This window comes from Amblyraja radiata, chromosome 5 (genome assembly GCF_010909765.2).
Source record: "Amblyraja radiata isolate CabotCenter1 chromosome 5, sAmbRad1.1.pri, whole genome shotgun sequence".
NCBI lineage: Eukaryota > Metazoa > Chordata > Chondrichthyes > Rajiformes > Rajidae > Amblyraja > Amblyraja radiata.
This window is the reverse complement of record NC_045960.1, coordinates 63,802,771-63,818,493: the sequence shown is the minus strand read 5'-3', so window position 1 is coordinate 63,818,493 and position 15,723 is coordinate 63,802,771. Positions and strand designations below refer to the sequence as shown.

General features: G+C 45.6%; 1 protein-coding gene across 1 annotated transcript in view; it reads right to left on the bottom strand.

The window, feature by feature from the left end:
- Nucleotides 1-15,723, bottom strand: part of trim54 (tripartite motif containing 54) — a 53,996-nt gene that overhangs the window by 12,158 nt on the left and 26,115 nt on the right. Inside the window, exons 5-6 of the mRNA XM_033021393.1 lie at nt 1,281-1,514; nt 1,142-1,164 (exon numbers count right to left, since the gene is read on the bottom strand). Coding sequence (XP_032877284.1) covers nt 1,142-1,164; nt 1,281-1,514 — 257 coding nt within the window. The remainder of the gene's footprint in view (nt 1-1,141; nt 1,165-1,280; nt 1,515-15,723) is intronic.

Here is a 15,723-nt window from a genome sequence, read left to right as displayed (position 1 = left end):
TTGTCACCTAAAATAAGGAAGTTTCTTTTCTTTCACATCACTCACAAATTAGTTTCCATCTGAAGATTCGTGGATTTGGAGAAAATTGTTTGAATTCTGTAATTGGATTTAATTATGATGGATATTTTAAATACTCCCTTGGGCACAACATTGCAAAGTTTCTAAACACATATTGGAATATGCTATGCTGGCACACTAAATTGTGCTTATTACATCAAGACAGAGCCAGCAGTGGTTTACACAGGAATTTAAATATGATTACTTTTGCAAGAGTATGTTAAGCAATATTTAAGCATATTCAACATATAGTGACATGATTACTTTCAGGACCGTGCCCGTGTCCTCACCTTTGCAAATGTTTCCTTACATTACGAGTGACGTTCAAAGGGAAGTGAAGTTCCAGTAAAGTACATTATGCTTCCCCTTTTTAGAATGCTACAATAAACATTGAGTGTGCTCAGACATAATCACCATAGTCAGAAATCATATTTATTAGCAAAATACATTAAATAAAAGATAATTTCACTATTTCATAAAATGATCCTAATTTTGTATCAATGAGGAACCACTTATTGGTGATGTGCTGAGACACCAGCGACTCATTCTTCCACTCTCAACTATAAAAGCCGGCTACAGAAGTGAAAGCGGCCTATATGAGGCAAATATCCATAGAGAGAGGCACTGCAGGTGTGTAAACATAAACTGGGAGAGGGAGAAAAGTCTGGATGTAACAAAAGCATACAATGGAGTTCAGCAGAAACCCAAGACTGGGGTAAAGTCAGGCAATGTTATAGATGTGGCAATGGGCAGTCTGAGCGATAATATAGATGACGAAGACTGAAGAACACATAAGCCCCTGTCCCACTTAGGAAACCTCTGGAGACTTTGCGCCCCACCCAAGATTTCCGTGCGGTTTCTGGAGGTTGCAGGTGGTTGCCGGAGGTTGCAGGTAGTGGAAGCAGGTAAGGAGAATGACAAAAACCTCCGGGAACCGCACGGAAACCTTGGGTGGAGCGCAAAGTCTCCAGAGGTTTCCGTTCAGGTTTCCTAAGTGGGACAGGGGCATTAGGATTCTTCATAAAAGGTCAGAGATTTCACAAAAATTGTGTTTCCAAATGCATTTATTTTTTCATTTACTTACTTTTTAATCAGTTGTTTTGTATTCTGTGAAGAGAAGAAATGCATAGAATGATTTACATTGTAAATAACATTTCCTCACAGTAAAATATTCCCACACAGTTTACCCTCTAGAAAACACATAAAGCAAACGACAGACAGACCTGCAGGAACACTGCCATCTGGGGTTCCTCCATAGATTGCAAAGCAGTTTCTACCAGTTTGCTGGCTCCCTCTAGGTGATCTCCATGCTGCCTCATCAATGATCGGACATATTGCACTTTCTCCTCCTGATCACGAGTAATAGATTGAAGCATTTCTTTTTTCCTCTCTTCTAGAATAGCGTACAGAGCATCAAATTTTTCGCAAAGAAGTTGTTTTTGTCTTCTGCTGTTGTCCTGCAAAAATATGAAATTCTGTTTATGACATGCTGGGACAGACTGGTAGTCAAAAATGTTGTTGTGGGCAGATAAAGTTTTAAATAAAAACAATGCACCAGTTATCCTGATGCTTACATTGCATTTCCTTCCCAAGCAAGATGCCCAACCCTTCCAGAAATAGTCGTGTAAGGGCAACTCAGAAGCAGCTTTTCCAAAGCCCATTTCTCAAACTGGCTTGCACATAATGAATACATGTTTTACACTAACACTATTCTACACTCTCAAGGGACAATTTACAATGTTTACCGAAGCCAATTATTAGCCGCCAAACCTGTACATTTTTGGAATGTCGGAGGAAACCGGAGCACCTGGAAGAAACTCACGCAGGTCACGGGGACAATGTACAAACTCCATAGAGACAGTACCTGTAGTCAGGATCAAACCCGGGTCTCTGGTGCTGTCAGGCAGTAGCTCTACTGCTGCGCCACCGGGCCGTCATTGTAATGTGTACTGTAGTAATGCAAGGATTAAAATAGGCTTTTCAACAAAATGGAGTTGTCTGCCAACTGTCTTAATGCTGAGCAAGCAGGCTTGGCTTCGCAAAACAATTAAGTGCTAATAGGAAAATAATTGGCCTCACTTGGAAGAAAGAGAAAATCATGACACCTCAGATCATGATTTCTGATCTTATGATCATACAGTCTCAAGGACATAAGTCAAGACAGACCTTTCTTCTCAGAAACACCTGAGATTATCTCAATAGTGATAGAAGAGACCCTTGTAGCAATCACAAAGGCGGATACCTAATTTTAAAGAGATAATTGACTGTCATTTGTGGAATAAGATGCATGGGCTTATTGAGTATGTAAGCTGCAAATGATCTCCGTAGACTTTCCTTGGACCAGGATCAGTACCAGGACCTACAAGTTCTCCACTACAGCCATCGCAAGTAGGAGTCCCTGATGGGTAGAAGGCCGTGAAACTTGTTGTGACCAGCCAGTGCTCATTTGGAACACGTGACGAGCAGAAAGTGGTGAGATTTGTTGATCTAATAATTGTTTTTCCTGTATTTTACTATAATAAAAATGCACAAGGATTCAAGGCTGTAAAAAGTCTTATGCTTGCACACACAGAATCACATCAAAGTATCACTTTATGTCTGGAAAAACAAAAAGACTTTTTTAAATTATACATCCTAGTTTACCCATAAAAAGTAGAGGCATTAGTGGAACGTTTCCTTAAGGTAATTGGATCATAAATTTAAAAATAAAGTATCGTGTTCTTGAAATGTTTTATTTTGATAGTATTATCATCTGAGAATTATTTTTTTTCTCCAAAACTCATTTTAGATTTATTGTACTTGATTATTCAGCAATAACTTTCTTAAAAGTACAATGGTTATTGGATTTCAAATTCTATAACCGTAACCTGAAATTGTCACTAATAAATTGCTTAACTGTTTTTTACAGCTGCTAACAGGTGACCTAGCTGAGAAGTTCAACTTGAATCCAGCAAGATCAGAATGTTACATACGTTTGATGTTGTACCCGTTCTCTGCTTTGGCTCCCATATAACAAACAGAGCAACAAGCTTGTGTAAGATGGAACTGCAGACGCTGGTTTAAACCAAAGATAGACACAAACATCTGGAGTAACTCAGCGGGACATCCAAGATGGCGTCGCGTGCACAACGCGAGGCTCTGCGTCTCCGTAGTTTTTGTAATTTAGTTTTTTTCCTGTTAATCATTACCTTAGTTTTCGCCCGGAGCACCCGAGCGAAGACTCTATACGGCCGTCAGGAGCTATTAGAGCTCGGCCGTCTCTGCGTAACGAGCCCCAGAAGCGACTTTCAACTGCCGCCGGAGATCGCCAAGACACCGTGGTCTAGCGGGTCAGCTTCCCCGACAGGTAGTGCCCGGAGGCGGCGCAGGGACCGCAAACAAAGACGTGGGAAGCGGGGAGGACATCGAGCTAGGCTGAAATTAAATCCTCACCAGCCAGCTCTGCCCAGCATTTTCCTCGCGAATGTCCGGTCCCTGGTGAGTAAAATCGATGAACTAAGGCTGCGGATCACCACACACAGACGGATCGCTGACTGCAACGCCATGGTCTTTACTGAAACATGGCTCAACGGCAACATCCCGGACAACGCCATCGAGCTGGAGGGGCGCACTGTCTTCAGGGCCGACAGAACAGCGGAGGACTCCGGTAAGACCAAGGGCGGCGGACTATGCATCTATGTGAACAACTCATGGTGTACGGACGTCGTTAGGATTGGTAGTCACTGCTCTGCTGACCTGGAATACCTGATGTTAAAGTGCAGGCCCTTCTATTTGCCAAGAGAATTCTCATCGACTGTTATCACCGCAGTCTATGTACCCCCGGACGCTAATGCCAGGCTAGCAATGGAAGAGCTGCAAGCTGCTATCAGCAAACATCTATCTGCTCACCCAGAGGGGGCATTTATTGTTGCGGGTGATTTCAACCACTCCGACCTTAAAACTGTACTCCCCAGGTTCCATCAGCATGTTTCCTGCCCAACCAGAGGAAACAATATTCTGGACTTAGTTTACACTAATATTACTGAAGCCTACAAAGCCCTCCCCCTCCCCCACCTTGGTCAGTCTGACCACCTCTCTCTGTTCCTGCTCCCCAAATACACACCTCTGATCAGACGTGTGAAACCTACCACGAGGACAGTGAAGGTCTGGCCTGAGGGGGCTGTCACTGTTTTACAGCAGCAGTTTCAGCAGACAGACTGGAGTCTGTTTGCTACCCAGTCCACCTTCAATTCACAAGTGGACATCAACTCATTCACCTCAACAGTTATGGACTATATAAAATTCTGCACCGATAATGTCACTACCCACAAAGAAATAAAGACCTTCCCTAACCAGAAGCCGTGGATGAGCAGGGAGGTCAGACTCCTACTGAAAGCTCGCGATGCCGCTTACAGATCTGGCGACGCTGAGGGATACAGCTCATCCAGGGCCAATCTGAAAATGGGAATTAGGAATGCCAAACTCAATCACAAACGGCGGATTGAGGAGCACTTCCATAACAACTCTGACCCCAGGCGCATGTGGCAAGGAATCAAATCCCTTGCCGATTACCAGAAAGTTAACACCCCTCCCCCAGACAACGCCACCCTTCCTGACGAGCTAAACCATTTCTATGCTCGCTTTGACCGAGATAACAAAACCCCAGCCATCAAAGTTGCTCCACCCCCAAATGAACAACCCCTCAGTCTCTCCACCTCTGCTGTACAAGATGCACTGAGCAAGGTGAATGAGCGCAAAGCTGCCGGCCCCGATGGCATCCCTGGCCGGGTGCTTAGGGCATGTGCTGGACAACTATCCCAAGTCTTTACCGACATTTTCAATCACTCACTGGCCCAGGGTGTTGTCCCCACTTGCCTCAAGATATCAACCATCGTGCCAGTGCCCAAACAGTCAGCCACAGGGAGCCTCAACGATTTCCGCCCAGTGGCACTCACCCCTGTCATTGCTAAGTGCTTTGAGCGGCTGATCTTGGCTCACCTCAAAGCCAGCCTCCCCCCCACACTGGACCCCCATCAGTTTGCCTACCGGGCCAACAGGTCTACAGAGGACGCCATATCGGCGGCCCTACACTCTGCCCTGACCCACCTGGACAACAACAACTCCTACATCAGGTTGCTGTTCATTGATTTCAGCTCCGCTTTCAACACTGTCATCCCCGCCAGCTTGATCACCAAACTCAGCGGACTTGGCATCTCCACCTCCCTCTGCAACTGGACACTGGATTTCCTCACCAACAGACCTCAGTCTGTTAGGGTCAACAACCTCACCTCCACCACTATAACACTGAACACCGGCGTGCCACAGGGCTGTGTGCTCAGCCCTCTCCTCTACTCCCTCTTCACCCACGACTGCATCCCTAAGTACGGATCCAACGCCATCATTAAGTTTGCTGACGACACCACGGTGGTAGGACTGATCAGTGACAATGATGAGTCAGCCTACCGAGAGGAGGTCCAGCACCTGACAACCTGGTGTGCCAATAATAACCTCGTCCTCAACTCCAAGAAGACGAAGGAACTTATTGTCGACTTCAGGAAGGTCAGAGGGGGCAGACATACCCCCATCCACATAAACGGGACTGAGGTGGAGCGCGTCTCCAGCTACAAATTCCTCGGGGTACACATCTCGGAGGATTTGTCCTGGTCCCTCAACACCTCCAAGCTGATCAAAAAGGCACAGCAGCGCCTTTACTTCCTGAGGAGGCTCAAGAAAGCCCACCTGTCCCCCCAGATCCTGACCAACTTCTACAGGTGTACCATCGAGAGCATCCTGACCGCCTGCTTCACGGTATGGTACAGCAGCTGCACTGTTGCGGACAGGAAGGCGCTACAACGGGTGGTGAGAACCGCACAGCACATCATCGGTGCCCCGCTCCCTGCCATGGATGCCCTCCACCGAAAACGGTGTCTGAAAGGATCTGGGAAGATCATTAAAGACCCCTCCCACCCCAACCATGGACTGTTTGCCCTCCTCCCATCAGGGAGGCGGTACAGGAGCCTCAGGTCTCGTACCAGTAGGATGAGGAACAGCTTCTACAATCATACCGTCGCATTGCTGAACTCGGAGTCCCGCCGATAGATTCCTCTGGTCCCTCCGTCCCCATTGTTTAATTATTCTGTATTTTTTATTATTCTGTATCCTCTTTTTTTTATTTTTTTTTATTTCTATATTGCACTACTACGGACTGACGCAAAACTGCATTTCGTTGTACCCATACTCAGTATTTGTGCAATGACATTAAAGTTGAATTGAATTGAATTGAATTGAATTGACAGGCAGCATCTCTGGAGAGAAGGAATGGTTGACATTTCGGGTCGAACCCTTCTTCAGACTGGTTAGGGATGAGGGAAATAGGGATAAGAGATATCGTCTGTGATGTGGAGATATAAGGACAATGAATGAAAGACATGCAAAACAAATAACGATGATAAAGGAAACAGGCCATTGTTAGCTGTTTGCAGCGTGAAAACGAGAAGCTAGAGTGACTTGGGTGGGGGAGAAGCGGTGTAGACGGAGGAATTGGGAGAAGGGGATAGAGTCTTTCCCCTACACCCAATTCCTCCGTCTATGCCGCATCTACGTGTATGTTCCAGACTAGAACATCCAAGATGTCCTCATTTTTTAGGGAATGGGGGTTCCCCTCTCCCATCATAGATGAGGCCCTCACTCGTGTCTCCTCAGTACCCCACAGCTCCGCCCTTGCTCCCCCTCCCCCTAGTCGCAACAGAGACAGAGTCCCCATAATCCTTACCTTCTAGCCCATCAGCCGTCTCATACAACACATAATCCTCCAACATTTCCGCCACCTCCAACAGGATCCCAGCACTAGGCCACATTTTCCCATCTCCACCCCGTTCCGCCGTCCGCAGAGACCATTCCCTCCACAATTCCCTGGTTAACTTATCCTTTCCCACCCAAACCGCCCCTTCCCCTGCAACTGCAGTAGATGCAACATCTGTCGCTATACCTCCTCCCTCGACTCTGTCCAGTGACCCCGACAATCCTTTCAGGTTAGGCAGAGGTTCACTTGCACCTCCTCCAACCTCATCTACTGTATCCGTTGTTCAAGATGTGAACTGTTATACATCGGCGAGACCAAACGCAGACTGGGCGATTGCTTTGCAGAACAACTTCGTTCAGCCCGCGTGAACCAGCCTGATCTCCCGGTTGCTGGACACTATAATTCTCTTTCCCATTCCTACACAGACCTTTCTGTCCTCCGTCTCCTCCATTGTCAGAGTGAGGCTAAACGCAAATTGGAGCAACAGCATCTCATATTTCGCTTGGGCAGCTTTGGGCAGTGTTATGAATATTGATTTCTCTCACCAGGTAACCCTGGCATTCCCCCTCTCACTCTCTCTCTCTCTCTCTCTCTCTCTCTATTCCTTCCCCACCCAAGTCGCACGAGCTTCTCATTTTCACCCTACAAAGCTAACAATGGCCTGTTTCCTTTATAATCATTACTTTTTTGCATATCTTTCATTAATTGTTCTTTATCTCTCTACATCACCATCGATATCTCTCATTTCTCTTATCCCTAACCAGTCTGAACAAGGGTCTCGACTCGAAACGTCACCCATTCCTTCTCTCCAGAGATGCTGCCTGTCCCGCTGAGTTTTTCCAGCTTTTTGTGTCTATCTTGGACAACAAGCTTGATGGCCTCTGTTATTATCACCTTCTCATAAAGCTTTTCGGCTTGACAAGTGGAAAAGTGCTTCACCATTTTGTCTAACTCTACACTTTATTTTATGACAGGTGATAAGATTGATATTATTTATAATGTGCCATGCATATTATACTAGATTTATGTACTGAATATTCTAAATTTTCCATATACAAATAAACTATTTAATAATCTTTAATAATGCATTTTTCGGAATATAACTTTGAGATCAGGAACCACCGAGCCCAGAATATGTGCTACCCGACATTCATTACATATATCAAAAGCTCATCATCTATCAAACTGAACAATGACTCGCATCCAGTACCAAATATGGTCTGGAGATCTAGCATGAGCTCAAAATGTAATTTCTATTTCTTTCAGCAGTGAAATATACTTCAGAAGAATTCACTATCTGCAAAGTGTTTTTGGACATCCTGACATGCAAGGATCTTTAATCATCTAAGTTTCCCCTCCAATGATATGCAACGGACTTTGGGGTCATCTTTAGATGTTACGTGGAAATTATAAAATGCAAATACGACACAAAGCACGTTATGTACGACAAACACTCACGGTATGTCATAACATGTTGTATGAGATCTAATTTTCTTAATTCCTGAGATTATGTTAAAAGTGCTGTCACAGCAATCTAATGCAAACAAGTTCATCAATACATCAGAACTACAAAAACAAAGTGGTAATCGTGTGATATTGTGAATAGAGATGATACAAACTTCAAGGAGTTAAAAAAACTGCTTGGTGGAAGGAGTGAGGAGGTGATAGTGGAGGATTGTTTCTCAGATAGGACATCTATACCCAATGGTGTGCCGTAGGACACAATGCAGGACCCTCTGCTATTTGTCATTTGTCATTAATATTAACGATCTGGTTGACAACTTATGTGCTATGATTAATTATGTTTGTGGATATTGTGGAAGGGGGCGCTGTCCTGTGCACGGCTGCCCAGCCAGCAGCTGTCTGTCTCTTCATCTTTTATTTTAATTTTAAGTTAGTTAAAGTGTTTTGTTGGAGGTCTAGACTTTTTTTATGTGGGGGGTGGGGGGGGGGGGGGGGGGGGGGGGTGGGGGGGTTAGGGGGAAACTACCTTTCAGGGTCCCTACCTGGTCGGAGAGGCGGCTTTTCTCCGGGCTGCAGCTTCGACCCGTCCTCGCGGCCTACCAGCGGGCCTGGAGCGGCGTTTCCTGTCGGGGACCGCCCAGAACCACGGCTTTCGGCGGCGGCACAGCGCTGGAGCGCTATAGCGGTGCGGGCGATGCCTTGCCTGGGTCGCCGCGCTGGAGCTCCGGTGAGCTGAGACCGCCGGGAACAACATCGCGGAGCTGCGGGTCTGAGGAGCGGCCAGCTGCGGGCGGCGGCGCTGACTTTACACCGGGAGCCTGGGATCTCGCGACGAGATCGCCAGTTGTGGAGCTCCAACCGGCGCGGCCTTGTCGGCTTCGGAAGCCGCGGCCTCCAGTGCGGAAGCGGCCGTTCCAGGGTTCCCAGGCCGCTGGGAGGACTCTCCCGACGCCGGAGCAACATCACCCGGCGAGAACGGCCAGGAACATCGGGCCTCCGTAGAGGCAACTGTGGAGGCCTCAATGGGCCCGACTATGGGTGAACTGGGGTTGGGGACTGGACTTTGTGCCTTCCCTCATGGTGGGAGCCATTGTGGGGGGATGTTCTATGTGTTTAAGACTCTCATTGGTGTTATGTCTGTATTCTTTTTTTGTGTGCTGCAAAATGGCAAAAAGCATTTCACTTCACTACACCTAGGTGTATGTGAATGTGACTAATAAAATACCTTTGATACCTTTGGATAACACCAAAATGCCCTCCATCGAAAACGGTGTCTGAGACGGGCCGGGAAGATCATCAAAGACCCCTCCCACCCCAACCATGGACTGTTTGCCCTCCTCCCATCAGGGAGGCGGTACAGGAGCCTCAGGTCTCGTACTAGTAGGATGAGGAACAGCTTCTACAACAACACTATCACACTGCTGAACTCGGAGTCCCGCCGATAGATTTCTCCAGTCTCTCCGTCCACATTGTTTGCTTACTCTGTATTTTTATTTCTATATTGCACTATTACTACGGACTGACGCTAAACTGCATTTCGTTGTACCCATACTTGTATTTGTGCAATGACATTAAAGTTGAATTGAATTGAATTGGTGATGTGGAGGAAAGTGAAGAAGGTTGTCCAGATTGCAATGGGATACTGATCAATTGGGAAAGTAAACAAAGGAATGACTGATGGAATTTAACTTAGACAAGTGTGAAGTAGTGCATATAGTTCAGTTAAATCAGGGCAAATTTTACACAGTGCATTACAGAGCCATGGGGAATGTTGTGGAAGAGGGAGACCTAGAGTGCAAATATATAGTTCCCTGAAAGTGGTGACACAGGTAGACATGGTGGTGAAAAGGGCTTATGGCTTGCATGCAGTCATTGGATCAGACATTGAGTACAAGAGCTGGCACATCATGTCCCAGCAGTTTAAAGTAGTGAGTACATTTGGAGGATTTTATTTAGTTTTGGTCACCATACTATAGGAAGAAAGCAAGAGAGGATGTGTAAAAGATTCTCAAGGATATTGCCAGGAGTGAAGGGTGTTAGTTACAAGGTGAGACAGGATAGACTGGAACTGATTTCCCTAGTACCGAATTAGGGCGAAGGCTAATCTTATAGAAGTTTATAAGGTCATATGTGGCATAAGATGAATGGTTCCAGCCTTTCGCCCCCAAAGTAATTGAGTCTAAAACTAGAGGATGTGGGATCAAGGTGAGAGAGGAAAGATTTAAAGCAGATCTGAGGGGCATGTTTTTCATACAGAGGCTGGTGGATATATAGTGCAAGCTGCCAGAGGAAGTGGTAGACACAGGTACAATTACAATACATGCGTGTAGAACCAGGAGTCACAGTCTCAAAATAAGAGATAGGTCACTTAGAAATTAAATAAATTGATCCTCTCAGGTTGGTGAATTTGTGGAATTCTCTGCCCCAGAGGCTCATGTATAGCTTGTACTCATATCAGAGATAGATATGCCCTGGATACAATAGAAAGCGGGGGATTTGTGGATCATGGTAAATGGGCCTTAACGCGTATGATCTTGCTGGAGGAGCAGGCATAAAGGCCCAAAGGCCTACTGTAGTTCCTATTTTTTAATTTCCCATGTAAATCATGGACCATAAAATTCAAATGTAGACGATGATGTTTAAAATTTTAATTTGTTGGTTTACAAATACAAGGTGAAAAATTACTTTACCATGTTTTGAATCTTTGTAGTATACAGTAATGGCAAAATGGGTCTACTTGGTCTATTCCATTGTCTCGTGCTTTGCACATGTATTATGCAAATATCATCCATTTACTTATATCATACAGTTGTCGCCTTTTAATTCTATTTTAATTCAAACAGGCCAGAGAAGATGGGAGGGACTAGGAACTTAATTCCTTCTCTTGTTAAAATGCTACAATTACTGTATTTGCTCAATAATAATAAAATAAAACCTATAAATTGGTTTAATTAATGGTTGATCTGAGAGCTGCATTCGATTACAGACCTGATCCTGCCTCAAATCTATGGCAGCTAACACAGTAGTAAGCGTTTCCTTCAAAAGTAAGAACATCCGGATACTTGACCACTATGGGCCACTTATATGTAAGCCACATATAAATTAAAAATTCCCACTTCAATGGTTAATCAACTGAAACAAAACTTATTTCAGATTTGTATAATTCTAATGGGACAAAGCCAAGTGTCACTAGAAACTGAATTGCTTTGGCCTTGTGGCTATCTCACCTTTGGCATGTTTTCCAGCTGAGAGCTTCTCTGTCAAAAACTGTATTAAGTAATGTTCGGGAATCTAAGCTTATTGAAACTCATGTCATACATGAGTGGACTTGAATTTTGTGCTGTAAAACTGGACACGTTGAAGCAGCATCTGCTGCTGACATCAGACAGCAAAAAATAGCTCAGATGGTCAATAAATAACTTATTTACTTGTATCCACTTCTAACAAGGCTATTGTCTGTCTGGTACCATCATGACAGTTGGCATGCTTCACCTGTGAGTTCATGTTTTACATGGAGATAATTCAATATATTTTCCAGGCAAGATGTGAAGGGCCTGTCCCACTGACGGGACTTTTCAGCGACTGGGAGAAGGGGGGGGGTGAAAAGAAGAGGGGGTGGAGGAGAAGGGGGGGAGAAGACGGGGGGAGAAGGTTGGGGAGAGAAGGGGGGGGGGGAGAGAAGAAGGGGGGAGGGAGAAGGGGGGTGGAGGGAGAAGGGGGGTGGACAGGGAAGGGGGTGGAGGGAGGAGAAGGGGGCGTGGACAGGGAAGGGGGTGGAGGGAGAAGGGGGGTGGAGAGGGAAGGGGGGTGGAGGGAGAAGGGGGGTGGAGGGAGAAGGGGGGTGGAGGGAGAAGGGGGGTGGAGGGAGAAGGGAGAAGGGGGTGGAGGGAGAAGGGGGGTGGAGGAGGAGGGGGGGGAGGGAGGAGGGGGGGTGGGGGGAGAAGGGGGGGGAGAAGGGGGGAGAGGAGAAGGGGGGTGGAGGGAGAAGGGGGGGGGGAGAAGGGGGTGGAGGAGAAGGGGTGGGGGAGAAGGGGGGGGGGGAGGGAAGGGGGGGGAGAGGAGAAGGGGGGTGGAGGGAGAAGGGGGGTGGAGGGAGAAGGGGGGGTGGAGGAGAAGAAGGGGGGGGAGGGAGAAGGGGGGTGGAGGGAGAAGGGGGGGTGGAGGGAGAAGGGGGGGTGGAGGAGAAGGGGGGTGGAGCGGGAGGGAGAACGGGGGGAGGAGGGAGAACGGGGGGGGGGGGTGGAGAGAAGGGGGGGGGAGAGAGAAGGGGTGAAGGAGTGGAGACACATTTAAGAAGCCAGACAACTTTTAATAACGTTTAGCGGGCATTTAACATTACTGGTCGGTTTTCCAGGTCCTGAAAATTCCAATGAGCCTATTAAAATGCCCGGTCAGCAAAGGAGATTGCCTACGGCTACAGCATGCTGAAAATTGATCATCCCCAATCAGTACCCCGTTCCTGCCTTCTCCCCATATCCCCTGATTCCGCTATTTTTAAGAGCCCTATCTAGTTCTCTCTTGAAAGCATCCAGAGAACCTGCCTCCACCGCCCTCTGAGGCAAAGAATTCCACAGACCCATCACTCTCTGTGAGAAAAAGTGTTTCCTCGTCTACGTTCTAAATGGCTTACTCCTTATTCTTAAACTGTGGCCCCTGGTTCCCAACATCGGGAACATGTTTCCGGCCTCTAGCGTGTCCAAACCCTTAACAATCTTATATGTTTCAATGAGATGCCCTCTCATCCTTCTAAACTCCAGAATGTACAAGCCCAGCTGCTCCATTCTCTCAGCATATGACATTCCAGCCATCCCGTGAATTAACCTTGTAAACCTATGCTGCACTCCCTCAATAGCAAGAGTGTCCTTCCTCAAATTAGGGGACCAAAACTGCACACAATACTCCAGGTGTGGTCTCACTAGGGCTCTGTACAACTGCAGACGGACCTCTTTGCTCCTATATTCGATTCCTCTTGTTATAAAGGCCAACATGCTATTCGCTTTCTTCACTGCCTGCTGTACCTGCATGCTTATTTTGTTGAGAGCAAACTCTTCTAAACTCGCAAATTAGGTCGCTGCAGTGGGACAGGCCTTTAACTATTTAATGGGATCATTAAATTACATGACTGTGCTTGCTTTCAACTGGAATCAAGATATTGTTTTCTATTTTGTTTTGCTTGCTTTGCAGTAAATGTTTCTCCCAAGCTCTGATTTGAAGGGAGCATTCCAGTAACCATCTGAATTTGTGTTTCAGAGATTTGTCACATCAGAGCTAGGTCAGTCCTCACAAACTGAGATCAACTTTTATATCAACTATTTCGTTTTGTTGTTAGCCAGTGGATTGGAGACATTACCTACAGCAAGATCTCCCTTTATTTGTGAAAAATATGTATAGGGTTTCACTCTAACTCTACATTACTGACAACATAATGACTCACTAAAAAATATTTGGACATACATAGAAACTGTAAGAAAGATTTAGAGGGGAAAAGACACAGTGCTGGAGTAACTCACTAGGTCAGGCAGCATCTCTGGTGAAGGCTCCGACCTGAAACATCCCCTGTTCCATTTCTCCAAAGATGCTTTCCTCCTCCAATGGGACTTTCCCCCTTCAGAGGCACTGCCTGGCCCACTAGTTACCACTGATTTACTCCTACACTTTGTGTAGGAGTAAATCAGTTTACTCAAGTACACTTGAGTAAATCAAGTATACTTTACTCTTTTTGTAAACCAACATCTGCAGATCCTAGTCTGAAGAAGGGTCTGAAGCAGATCTTCAGTCTGAAGAAGGGTTTCGGCCCGAAACGTTGCCTATTTCCTTCGCTCCATAGATGCTGCTGCACCCGCTGAGTTTCTCCAGCATTTTTGTGTACCTTCAATTTTCCAGCATCTGCAGTTCCTTCTTAAACAATCTGCAGATCCTAGTTTCTCTAAGGTTTAGAGGGATGTGGGCCCAATGCAGGCAGGTGAGACTAGCGAAGATGAGCCCATCTTGGTCGGCATGGACAAGTTGGGCAGAAGGACAAGTTGGGCAGAAGGACCAGTTTCGGAGATGTATGATTCTACAACACTAAAAGGCATGGAAAATGGCTCAATAATGTATTCCGTCATTTCAAATACTCTGCGCAATATACACATGTATTAAACAAATATCACCCTTTACATTACTGTTGGACCCTTTTCGAAAACAGTGATTCAGAAACTACATTATTTACAAATCTAATTTATTTACAAGTTTTCTCTCTGATCTTCTTAAAAAAGTTCTAAGGTTGGCAGTTAACTGTTGCTTGACACAGGATAGATGTTAACCTGACACAATTCAGTAAAATCTTGTGTTGTATACTCCACACTTTCTATTGGATCAAGTTACAGTATACACTCATGACCACATAACCTTTTGACATTTTCTACTACCACTCTTAAATCAATTATTATGAGTAGGTCTATGCTTCTGATTCTACTTCCACAGGATACGTCCTCTCTCTTACAAATGCTTCAACTACTTCTGACTATCAGTTTGATTGTTTGATGTTAGCACACAAATTCCACTTTGTTTCAAATGCCTTCTCCTGGCTTGAATCATAATTGCTACCCTTGCATCACCCTCAAAGATTTGGCTGGACTAAGGTTGACGGTGTAACAGCAGGGCATCAGGAAACACCATTGTATAATTTAGCAAAAGTTACCTAATTGGTATCCCATTGTTAAAACTGAACACTACAAATACTTCTCAATGTTTTTTACCACATGGTGAATGATATGGCAAAATAAAAGTGTGTATGACCCTTCTGTGCCATAAAGCTTTCAAACGGTCATGAATGAAACAGAGGAGCACCATCCAATTCTGGATAAGCCATCACATGAGAAAATGGATCTCAATTCTGTGATATCTTTGTTGGCTTGGCTCTGCATCTTGAATGTTTTGTCCTTATCACTTGTTTCCACGTTCTTCTTGATTGCAATCCATTTGCATCTACTTTTAGCCCATAATAACCTGCTATTTTCTATTAATATGCACATTTTTTGTTTTATATTATGTCTGTGCAGCTGCTTTAAATCTTAATATTTAATTTTTTTAATTGATACCTGTGGTAATTGTACATCTCAAAAGCACAATGTTCGAAAGTCTAGTATTTTATTTATGGTAGTGTGGCGGCTCCCAAGGGTCGTGCCATCATAGTGTCGAACCCCTCGGCACAGGAGTGGTTCAGTCCGGAGGCGGCCCTTAGCCAGAGGGTTTAAAGGCAGGGGTTTGGGTGCCATCTTCCTCTCGTTTGGACTTCCCTACAACCGGGAGGAACATAATAAAAGGTGCCTCTCAAAACACTGTACTTCGTGCCTCCTTTTGAGACCCACGCACTACAGTAGCTTGAAAGATCTGCAGAGATATGAAGTAGTCTTGTGGATGAATAAGACCCAAATGTG